We start from the raw sequence: 12,128 nt of genomic DNA, 5'->3' as shown, positions 1-12,128 counted from the left end.
CCTTATAATCTTTCAAACGCTGCAACCTAACCCATTGGATGATTTAAAAAAGAAAGAAAGAAAGAAAACAAATCAAGTATCAACTATAACTTTATTGTCAAATGTGCTGTATGTGCAACATATTTGTGCTTAATAGAAGTGTAGTCATCATTTTCTATCCGGGTCCACAAATGTTGAAACAGTATAGAGAGATCAACAGGCATATTTTTTCAAGAATATATTCCTTTTTTTTTCGGGAAGCTACAAGATGTATTTTTTTCAAAGAGTGACATTTTTTATTTAATTATAAATATATTTATTAAATTCAATCAGTTTCATTACATTTTTCTTTTTAAAAAAAATCTGCTTTGTTCTAGAATGTTAAACCTTTTTCTTTAAAAAAATCCTATCATAATTAGCACTGCACCTGTTGAACGTTAATCAAGTACTCTACCGGTTATCCCGTTGATTATTTAAGTAATTGGATAAAATTTTATAATATAGTGCTTTTAAAACCGTTCTAATATGTAAAATTTGAATAAATACCATATCCCGAATACAGTTGCACGCAAATGGATTCAATCCTCATTGTGAATGACATTTACAAAAACTTAATCATAAATACAAATAATTATTTATCAGGGTTTACTCGCTGAAGCCCTCATTATACATTCACTCATTGAAATTTTTATTTTCTCAGTGTAAACATGAAAATTTTCAGGCAGTCATGATACAATTTGTCGCCAAAACAGACTCTTCATTTTGTACACCAGAATCAAACTCATGTCAAAAATAGTCATCACAATAGCCTCAAATAATGTTTACCCAAGGGGTCCTTAATTTATACCTGTCCCTGTTTTTGAGGTTAATTGCAAAGGCATAATGCTAAATTAGCCAAATTCAAATGCTACATTAGCTATCTTAAAATGCTAAATTAGCCAAGATAAAATGCTGAATTAGCGAACATAGAATGCTAAATTAGCTAGCAATAATTTTTACCAATGTAAGCAGGCTTTTATGCTGTCCAAAATATTTTCACATTGCTTTGTGTGGTCGAACAAGGAATGCAAGGAACAAGGAACGAAAAATCCTAAATTAGCTAAAATAACATGCTACACTTGCTCAGATAAAATGCTGAATTAGATACCTTAAAATGCGAAATTAGCTAACAAAATGCTAAATTAGCTCAGATGAAATGATAAAAATTAGCGAAAATAAAATGTTGTGAAGATTAAAATACCAAATTAGCTGTCGAAAAATGCAAAATTAGCTAATGACAGCAGAACACCACTGTTTTTCCTACAAATATTTTAGTGATGATGTTCCAACAGCATTAGCATAAATCCACAATGGACTACGACGTATTCTGACTTCAAATTATGATTTATTTCAGTTCGGAACGGAACCCCGTCATAAGCAGAGGACTCCCTGACTGTAAATATTAATACATGAAAGAAATGAACACAGTTGGTTAACGCCGTGTCCTTTGAGCGACGTTTGAGGCAGTTTCGTGTAACAAAGCAGCAATCTGACTCCATTGTGAAAACACACAAGCTCCACCATTGGAAAAACACTCCTCAAACTAATGATTGAGACCCTCACTAAGTCTTGTTTTACTGAATTTCTTTTTGTCTGCGCTGTATTCTGAAGTGTAGCGCAGCCCAGTGTTTGGCAAGTATCTTTAAGGCTTACCTATTATAAGTTTGATTTGGGTTGGTCCTATCCACGAATAGGTTGTACTTCATACGTGACCATAACGAGTGCTATAGAAAACCAATGGGTGGCTGTTTGCTCAGTTGTGCTGAAGTCCAGTAGAGGCCGTCATGCTTTCCATATCATCCAAGGCAGATTTTTTAAGTACTGGTGGCTGGTATCGGCCTCTACTACCCAATACCTCGAAGTAAGGCTTGTATCGGCCCCATACCGATACCTGGTGTCGGGACTCGCCCATCCCTTTTTGGTCTATGAGTGTGCTGAATTGTCTTACTTGGTATGACAGAGAGCAGACCAGTTCAAGGATTAAAGTGAATATCAATCATATTCTGTCATGAACTCTACTTGGGCGGAATGACGACAAGCGGATGCCCTCTGGTGGGCCTCCACATGAGCACTTGGGCATCATTGGCGTTGGGTCTCCCCATGGCATTAGCCGGGATGGGCTCCATGTGGCTCAGCACCCGCGGCTGCTCCTGGCGCACCCCGCCCACAAGCCGCGCCCTGGAGCCCAGGGGCCGGGCCGGGTCCACGGCGATGTCCACCCTCATGCGCCACTTGATGGCACGTAGCAGGATCTTCTCCCTGGAGGTGGCGTTGAGCGCCACTAACCAGGTGGTGAAACTCTGTTCCCGCTTGATGTCGGTCAGCGAGGGCTCGTCAGATCGGCTCACCGGCACGGCCCAGGTCACGCTGGGGTAGAAGTTGTCGTTCATGCTGACGGTGAAACGCGACGGCTTGGAGGTGGGACCCACGATGGTGACCGTCTCTGTGGTGTTGCCGTACCATGGGTAGCTGATGCCGTCCGAGTCGCTAATGGCCTGCACCTGGCCTTGCCGAAGCTCAGGCAGTTCCCAACTTGACCTGCAGGGGGCGGGGGGTAACACACAGCGACTGCGACTCGGATATTTTTGTTTCTGTTGTGACAAAAACGCCTCACTGGCAGCATTTTAGTAAAATTACAAATGATGTTTTTTGATGAAATGTTCGCATTTTATGAATTCACTGCAAGAAGTTTTAGAGCATTTTTTTCCCGATTTTTCAAAAGCCGCAGGATATTTGCTTTTGTTTTATTTTACGCACTAAACCTACCAAAGGAAAGTGTAGATGCTCTTCTTTCACAAGAAAATGAAGCAAAAAACAAAATGTACTTTAAATTTTTTGTTACAATATATATTTTAGATTGTTGTGACGGCAATAAAAATAGAAAATTGCCCCCAAAAAAAGGAAATTTACCAACCCTCTTTTTCTGCTTTTCTCAGACAAAATCTTTTCACTTTTATGACTATAAACCCTGGAAAATTCCAATTAAAACCCCACATTAGGTTAGAAAAAAGGTTTGGGTTCATGTGAATGAAATCCAAAGTGTCTGAATTAGCGTTGATCTTTTGGATAAACTCGTCCATCGTTGTGCAGGAAGAGGAGCATTTGTGCTCGCAGCAGGTGAGACTCCCGCATTTCGATGCACACCCACACATGGTGTTCTTGTGACTTTGGCACCCGAGTAAGCATGGGTGAGTAGAAGACAAATAAAAATGACTGTGAATCGTTATTTCAAATTCCAACGCAGTGGAGGTTCATTGAAGACGCTGAATGATGTGAGGTGTGAATGAAAGTGTGAAATCTTATTGTGGATGTGCCCTGCAATCGGGCAGGCAACCGGAAATGACGTCACTATTAGATGGATCAACATACTGAATTATTTATTGTGTTGACGTGTCTGGGGCACCCCTCTTGGCGGCTTGCAATCGATCCATGATGCTTGGTAAAATAGTTCACAGTAAGATAGAGACAAAAATTATGGGGAAGTTGTTAATGAGGGCTATTTTTTTCCACAGTATACAGGGAGTAATTAAAATGCTGCAGGAAAAAAGAAAATTAATTGATGAAAAATGTATAAGAAAGTACTTGAAAATTATTTGAAAACTAAAAAAGAAAATATAAAAATACAGGAATATGAAAAACATGTTTGGAAAACCGACAGGAGACGAAAAAACTGTAAAAATATAAAATAACAAAACAACACATCCTGATTTATATAGCGCTTTCACAACAGCTGCAGCTGTAACAAAGCACTAACAACAACAAAAAACACTGCCCCCCCCCAAATAGAAACAATATGAATACTATGTAAAAATTATGTATCTATCCATCTATTAGAAGAGCTTATTGAAGTTTCTCATTTGAATCAATTAGCATGAAGAACCTTCGTTCCGACCTCCATACGAACCCGGAACCCCCTCCCCCACACCCCTACAACCCACTCACATGCCGAGGTCCCCGTAGGTGTTGTAGAACTCCATGTGGGTGCACGCCTGGATCCAGCCCACCACCCAGGTCTCGTTCCGCGGGATGGGCGGCATGACAACCCGGGCCGACGCTTTGAAATAGGGCGTCTTGTAGCGCAGCACGATGTCCGAGTCCTCCTCCACGGCCGTGGGGCGGGGGTCGATGGTGGCCGCCAGGTCGCACACCACCACATTCTCCCTGCGGACGCGCGACTTGTTGCAGGCGATGCTCTGGATGCAGCCCATGGCGACCAGCCACTGCCGCCGGGACCACCGCCACCAGATCCGGGCGGCGCTCACAGCGAGCGGTGCCTCTCCGGGGATTGACACCCTTCACCTACTGCCCGGGGCTTCCTCTTCCTCGCCCGGGCTGGCATGCTCCGGGATGCCGGAGGTCGGGCGTCAGGCATTGGATACTGCGACGCTGACCGAACGTCGGTCACTCCACCGCCACCAGCATCCCGAGTGTCGCTGTTCAGCCCGGCGCGGTGCTGAATTGAACACGACGCGATACGCGGGGAGTGCCCCGGATGCAGGCGAGGAGCTTTCGCCGACACCTCCCCTCCACCACCGGCAAAAAGTGTGTGACATCACCATTATCAAGTGTCCAAATACTTCGGGAGACATGAATAGATTTCACCTTTAACCCCCCTAATGTGAATGTGTTTTTCTTAAATATATATTTTTATTGAAGAAAAAACAAGTACAGAACAGTATAATATTCTGTGTGTGCGTGCTATATATAGCTGTATATGTGTGTGTGTATATATATATATATATATATAATATATACACACACACAGCGCGCATAAATATCAATATATCATACATGTCAATAATCAAACGTAAAGTGGTCTACTATTTTGAAGCTCAGTCATACTAATGTCAGCATGACGTAATTTCAATGCGGAAAAGCTGACAGTGGCGTCGCCTGAAAGAAAGAAAAAACACTAAAGTAAATTCTGAGAATAATCATTGTGTCCTCGTTGTGAACTCGTGTCTAGGTATCTCCAACGAGTTATACAGACAAAAATAAAACATCTGTCTCCTCTGAAACGGAAAAAACAACGTTCATATTGATAGTAATCGACTTTCAAAATCATATATGAGTATTTCCGAGGCGTTACATGGTTAAGTAACTCAATAAGAATGGTTTAATGTCGTTAAACTATCTTTTATTATGAAGGCCATTCAAAGTCAAATTGTACTGACGTCATTTCCTTGCGGAAATCTGCCTATACCTTGTCGAAAGACTTGACTCAAAACACAACATCGTGATTGTTAATCTTAGAATAATTGAAAGCCACAAAGTATTTCTCAGTTGGTTCAAATGGTAAGTACTGTACTTCGTATTGTAAACCGATGCAAGTTTGCAGATAAGCTAATTCACGACTTAGCTGTTGAGCTCACGAAGCAACTTTATTTTAATTATTATTTTTAACAGATATGACGTATGCATTCACACCATATCAAGTCAAGTACAACTTTTAAGTGCACATACCTGTGTTTAAAAAAAGTACTGGTTTAACTTAATATGAGTAAAAGGGAAAAAAAGTCCAGACTGAAATGTACTTCATTGATGGTGGTCAGAAAAACAAATACGTAACATACAGATACCTGTAAATTATTTCGATTAAGTGAATTGTAATGAAGTATTTGCACTTTTTTACGTTCCACCGGTGCCTTTTTTGAAAAAAATTGACATTGAAGTGTAACTGTTTTCTTGTAGGTTTCCACTGATTTCAAAGCGCTGGTCCAAAGGTTTTACCAGCTGCAGTCCGAGCGTCTGGAGACCTATCGACTCTTTGAGGAGTACGTTTGTGTGTACTGTACTGCACTTTGTCTGTACCTGTGTGTTTCTTCAGTTGGAACAGGGACTTTCTTGGTAGACTTTTTATAACCAGGCTATCTACTTTGGTGACATTTTTCCAATGTAAAATATGTTCCTTAGCTCATTAAAGGTTGGGGATGCCTGAAGTGGAAGAGCATTTGATTGTTCTGCCTGTCACTTAACGTCGCTGGTATAGACAGATGAACAAAGATACAGTATTTGTAGTAGACAAATCCTAATTTACATCACAATTCAAAGAAACGGCATTATATTTTGTGTTTGCAGAGGGCACGAGGCTTACCTGAAGACGGGCCCTCACTATGACTTTGAGCACTACAAGCAGCTGGTGCACCAAATCACGCTGGCCTTCAGCGGCATCTCCAAGGAAGTTCTGGACATCAAGGACAAGTTCCAGCTCCACTTGGACCGGCCCGACCTCTCGGATCACATCGACAAACTGCAGTGCAAAGAAAAGCACAAGCTCCAACTGGTAAAAAAAAGAAAAAGAAAAAGAAAAACAAATACACGCTTCCAGTGCAGTCTGAAATGTGGACGCGCCATTAACATAATCTTTTTTTAAATGACAACAATGGACAAATGTGTTTTTCCCAGGACAGCCACGTTATGCTTGTTGCTTGTCACACACATTTAAAAAATGGTAATAAAGGACTCGCAATGTGAACAATAACTTAAATTCACCAACACACTCTTTAAAAAAATATGCCTCAGTACGTGTATTTTAATGCCTAAAAAATGCTGTCTTAAAAAACTCAAGTAAGCTTCACCTAAAAATCACATTGAGGATATTTGAGAAGTCGTCATCATATTGCCAAAATATATTCATCAAACCTGTCACCAAACATATTCACCTCCTTAGCACACGATTTCTCCACAAATTACATTCTCTAGTTGTAGTACAGCATGTTTACTTTACACATTTTTGTACATATCAGTGCTTCTAGTAATTTTTGTTATTTATTTCAGAACCACCACAAGAGGGCATAACATATCAAAATACACTCGTCGATAACAGTTCTACATTGGCAAAGGAATATAACATATTAATGTCCGTTTGTATGCAAACTATATACTGATTGCTTGCTGGCTGACTTCTTCCAATCTACTTAAACAGTTTTTTTCCCCATTTAAAGTTTTTAACTCATAATTTAATAAATGTAGTCATGAAATCTTTATTCGGTAGTCGTTTTGTGTTGTTTGTATTTAAACCGTGCATAATGTTAAAGTATCTTACATCAATATCACATGTATTTTTTGGGGCTCGGACCTCAACAGACGTGAGTTTCGTTGTGTTTTGCATTCAGACAGCTCAACTGCAGCTGGCCCGGCAGCGGGCTCGGGACCACCCGGAAGACCAGGAAGCCTCCCAGGAGAAAATCCAGCAGCTTAAACACGAGTAAGCTCGGTCGTGGTCGCCACGGTTACGACGCGACTCACTAATCATACGAGCAACGTGTGCGGTTCTTGTGTGCTTGGAATGTTCAGGATCATCAAGACCCAAGAGACGCTCAGCGAGATCATGCAGGACTTCAAGTACGACTCGGAGGAGGGTGATTGACAGGTCATCCAAATCTCGTCAGTGAGCTTTTCGTGTTGTTCGAAAAGCTCTGGAGGCCTGTAAATTATTGGGGAATAGCATTCTAGTCTACATAATGACATCATTCAATACATTGTAACAATTTCAACAGTTTTTGCTGCAGTTCAGTGGACATTGTGATGTATGTGCCAACACACAGAGATATTAGTCACTCTTTGCAGAGGATGAAGAACATATGTCTCTGAGTATTGTTATATTATCTGTTTACATCTGTTGCTCCATGGTTTGTAGTTTTTTTTTCAAACATCCAAAATGCCACTGAAAACTCTGATAAACATTTAATATACTGTAGGTTTTTCATGAAAAAAAAATCCAATAAAAATCATTCAAAAATCCTGTCAATTTCCGGGTGCTGAAACTGCGAACATTCATCGACTAATTACTACTGTCCTACTGTACTGGATTTTTTTTTTTTTCAAAAATTAAAAATTAGTTTTGGTTTATTTTGGGGGTGCAAACCCCACTTTTTTAGAGACTCATGTCTCTAAAATTAAATACATTAAGAGCACGTATTTTGTGGATATGGAAAATTGCATTTTTGTCATCCATCTGGTTAGGCAGTCTGTGTAACACAGATGAAAAATAGTGGCCCCCTCCAGCACTGAAGTTGCCCATCCCTGTAACATTTCGACTGTCCCGGAGGGGAAGAGGCGGGCGTCCATGTAGTTGCGTAAGTTTACGCAACAGGTGGCTTTGGAAACTCCGAGCTGCGCATGAAGGCGTCGCTCGCGAAGGCGGAAGCGGACAAGTTTCTTGAAGGTATCACGCTCGTCCACTGTGCTCTCGAGCACTCGTTTCCCACTTGGGGACTTGAGAACAGCATCCGCGATCATGTTTGTGCAAAAAGTGTGGCTGTACCTTTACACGGGCTACATGTTCCTCTTCGTGATCTGCGCGAGCTTCGTCCTTCGCGCCTTGCACGTGTTTTCGCCAGCTTTGACCAAGAAGGTCATCCTGAAAATGAACGAACGGACCACGATGGTCAAGAATCCCAATTTTACCTACGACGACTGGGGGCCCACCTTCCTCACCGACAAGTTCATCAAAACCGCGTCGCGGCACATGTGGTTGTCCCTCGGCCAGAAAGCGTTCGTGGGGGAGCCTGCCCCGGATTCGCCCGTGGTCACCATGGACAAGCGTCAGAGCAGCATCTGCAACTTTCTCAAAGGTGCGTACAACTTTGCGCAGTAAAAACAAAGAACAAGAAACTAAATTTGTTACTGGGGCGGAAATATTAAATGGTCATAGCATGTAGCACGCGTGACGTCACAGCAACAACAAACAATAAATAGTCAAGTCTGAAACAAAGAAAAGAAATCCCCATTAGTGTTTAAAAACATGTTTTCGTACATATATATAATATATTGTTTGAATTTTATTTTTTTCAATTCTAATTTATATACCAGTGAAATTGACCAAGTCGTGTTGGTTTATTTAAAAAAAATAACTTTTCATAAATGTAATCAAATGCCAATGAATTTATAAAATAATGCCATATTTTTCACTTAAGATGATTTTTTTTCATCATTTCAATTAGTTTACCAATGGTTTAAATAACGGTTAAAAATTTATACATTTTTTACATTTTACTGACATCCTTTTCTTTTATGTAAAACAATTGACTAAAATGTCATTTTTTTTAAATGATCAGGTGAACTGTCATGAATTCACCAATGGTTGAATTCAATGACATAGGATTTTTAAAAAAATATATTTTGCATTTTTATGTAAAGACAACCATAACTGTAAAGGGAAAAAAATCGGACATATGAAAACAAAAACAGTTAAAACAATACATTGATAATGTAAAGATATTAAAACAATCAAAATGAACAAGCCAATACTGTAGTTGAATTTAATGAATTGATACAAATTTTCATTTAAAATAATTGCTACTAAATCACAACTATTTAAAATATGATATTACCACTTATTTTGAAAAAAACAATTCCTTTTCCCTTTAAAGGGAATCGTTCTCATGAATTCTCCATCCATGTCTCTGAAGTGCGTGTGACTCAATGTTGTTGTGCATGCAGGTTCGAGGCCTCTGGTGCTGAACTTTGGCAGTTGTACTTGACCGCCGTTCATGTTCAAGCTGGACCTGTTCAAGCAGCTCGTCCGGGACTTTGACGACATGGCCGACTTCCTTGTCGTCTACATCGAGGAGGCGCACTCAAGCGGTGGGCACGTGCAACCAAGCGCTCCAAATCATCTCAAAACTTCTTCATAAACACGTTTACTGCCATTGACGACAAAAGACATCAAAGATCCATTTTTGCTGGGCTGACAGGGAATAAATTCAAATGAAATGAAATGCCATGAATAACAATACAGAACCATGAAGAGTGATGGGATGGGGAAAAAGATAATCACTGGCTGCACTTGTAAGAGTAATGCAACCACTGAGTAGAATGTCGGAGCGCGAACCAGTTGAACCGGTTTTTCAGTGCTATTCATTCATACTACTTGATATGATCACGTTTCCTTCCATGATTTTGGACACAGAATTGCGCTTGAATTCGATGGGGGTGTAATATATATGGTTTCGCAGTATCATGTGTTTCCAGCTATTGCGGGTGGTCTGGGATGTATCCATGACCATGAATACGTAATTAAGTGCATGATTTGTTTCAGATGGGTGGGCCTTCACTAACAATCTGCAAGTGAGCAAGCACCAGAGCCTGGAGGACAGGATGGCTGCGGCGCAGGTCCTCATTAAGGAGGATCCACTTTGTCCCGTGGTGGTGGACCAAATGAGCAACTCGGCCGCCATGGAGTACGGCGCACTGCCCGAGAGGCTCTACGTGCTGCACAAAGGCAAAGTCCTCTACAAGGTGAGCCCTCAGTTCAACGCGACGCTCCTTCTATCTGCCGCGTCTACGTGGGGAGTGCTCGCGCGTCAAGGCTACGTACGTGGTTCATTCGAGCGGATGTCCGTTTGGGATTTTTTTATTTGAGCTGCTAACGCCATCCTAGCTACGAGAGTATCGCTGTTGGCCAGGTAACACCGTGCTAGTAATATATAAAAGGGATTTTGCAAGCTTGGAGAAGAGCTTATCGCTAGCTAGGAGGAGGCTAGTAGCGATGTGAGATGGATTCAAAATGGGACCAAAAGGGAAAAAAAACAGCCTTTTCGCTGCCATTGAGATGGTTAAAGTTACTTATTATTGTCATGATAGTCCCTCCACTTTACCTCGTCGTCCTGATTTCAAGTGTTTGCCTATAGAAAAAGAAGAAGAAGCCTTTACCTGTTCCATTTGCAGCCTCCTCCCACTATGCAAATGTCGCGATTAGAAGCTCGGCCAAGAGGCTGTCGGCGTCCCTTGGCCCACGCAATCGTGTGTCTAGGAGTCTTTAGAGCACCACAGATACAGTAGCTCTGGAATTCTTTGGCTCGGTCGCAGGCTGACACGAGCCGCGCCAAAATGAATGTGTAACCCCTGTATTTAAAAATTCACAATTCACCCAAATAGTTACTGAAGTTAATGAAATGGAGTTAACCTGATGAGCGTTTCTGGAGATGTTCTTGTCGTGCTCGTGTGTGTGTGTTGCAGGGGGCCATGGGGCCTTGGGGCTACAAACCACAGGAGGTGCGTTCGGTTCTGGAGAAGATTAAGTAGGAAGGAAGACGCATTTCTGCCAAGCAGACTCCTTTTTCTTTTGAGAGTCACTAATACTTACTAAACACTCAATACACCACTTACTCATTGAGATTTTTTGTCTTTCAGCAGCCAGTGCGCTGTGCCCGGCAACACGCACACACATGCCCACACACAAACGGACGCACACGCACACTTGCGTGATGTCTGGACTGTATCTCAGCCAGTCTGTGTTTCTTGATGACGGCTACAGATAAAACCTTCCGGACTCTGTACCCTGATAAAGTGAAACGTCGACTTTTGAGATCCTTTCAGCTCTGACAAAGTGATACATTTGATTTATCGTCCTTGTTAACTTCATTCGATCAGTCGAAATGAACGCCGTTGTTATGACCAAAATTATTATTATTTTTTTAAGTTTCTGTCATTCTTAATAAAATAGTTAAATGTACAGAATAGCACTCACGGACAGTGTAAGAGTCCCCATTAATTAATTGGGTTTTTTTTTTCGAGCAGCGGTCTAATTAATAATTTGTTAAGCACTGTACATCGAGCCCTTCAAAATTGGCTTCATTGATTTGAAAGTTTCAGTAATGACTTGAGTAGTGATTACCATCAACACACAGGATGTGCCAATTCATCTCACACTTGACCAATTTTTACATGACAGTTATGGCGCAAACCTCCGGTAGCTATAATTTGAAGGCTTCAAAGTTGACCTGTCTGTGACCGATGTTGGCCACCCTTTGTCTCATGCGTCTGGCTTGTATTACTGTCTCACAATAAAGGATTTGCTTTAATTTGGGGGCCCTCTTTTGTTTCCTAAGATTTCAATTGTTTGAATCTGTTGAATAAGGTGTGAAATGTGGAAGGATGTGATGGTGTGGAACATGTCCACATCCATTTCAAAGGGATTTATTGTTTTTCCTCACAGAAATTGTGCAATTTTATCCATGCGGAAATTCGTTCCCAAAATGTCCCGAGTGAGGTGAAAATTGTGAGGACTAAAATAGAATTAGTGGAGTGACTCGCTCGGCGGAAGTTCAGGGAATAATTATCTGTAAAACTAGAGAACGCCGAAAAGCTAAAATGCTGTTGAACTT

At 41.2% G+C, this 12,128-nt stretch overlaps 3 protein-coding genes across 3 annotated transcripts; 2 read left to right on the top strand and 1 right to left on the bottom strand.

Moving 5' to 3' along the window:
• Positions 1 to 89: 89 nt before the first annotated feature.
• On the bottom strand, positions 90 to 4,708 carry fam78bb (family with sequence similarity 78 member Bb). Its single transcript, XM_086115536.1, has 2 exons — positions 3,961 to 4,708; positions 90 to 2,556 (listed from the first exon to the last, which is right to left on the bottom strand). The coding sequence occupies exons 1-2, from the start codon at positions 4,224 to 4,226 to the stop codon at positions 2,034 to 2,036; spliced, it is 789 nt and encodes a 262-aa protein (XP_085971662.1). The 5' UTR covers positions 4,227 to 4,708; the 3' UTR covers positions 90 to 2,033.
• Positions 4,709 to 5,178: 470 nt separating this feature from the next.
• Positions 5,179 to 7,649, top strand: rex1bd (required for excision 1-B domain containing). The gene is made up of 5 exons (XM_086115537.1): positions 5,179 to 5,313; positions 5,710 to 5,792; positions 6,097 to 6,301; positions 7,134 to 7,225; positions 7,315 to 7,649. The coding sequence occupies exons 1-5, from the start codon at positions 5,311 to 5,313 to the stop codon at positions 7,385 to 7,387; spliced, it is 456 nt and encodes a 151-aa protein (XP_085971663.1). The 5' UTR covers positions 5,179 to 5,310; the 3' UTR covers positions 7,388 to 7,649.
• Positions 7,650 to 8,118: 469 nt separating this feature from the next.
• Positions 8,119 to 11,825, top strand: dio1 (iodothyronine deiodinase 1). The gene is made up of 4 exons (XM_086116168.1): positions 8,119 to 8,594; positions 9,463 to 9,606; positions 10,061 to 10,260; positions 10,981 to 11,825. The coding sequence occupies exons 1-4, from the start codon at positions 8,258 to 8,260 to the stop codon at positions 11,044 to 11,046; spliced, it is 747 nt and encodes a 248-aa protein (XP_085972294.1). The 5' UTR covers positions 8,119 to 8,257; the 3' UTR covers positions 11,047 to 11,825.
• Positions 11,826 to 12,128: the final 303 nt, after the last annotated feature.

Source organism: Hippocampus guttulatus, chromosome 7 (genome assembly GCF_054856545.1).
Source record: "Hippocampus guttulatus isolate MCC_2025c chromosome 7, RoL_Hgut_1.0, whole genome shotgun sequence".
Lineage (NCBI taxonomy): Eukaryota > Metazoa > Chordata > Actinopteri > Syngnathiformes > Syngnathidae > Hippocampus > Hippocampus guttulatus.
Note: the sequence above shows the minus strand (reverse complement) of the source record. Positions and strands in the feature narration are given on the sequence as shown.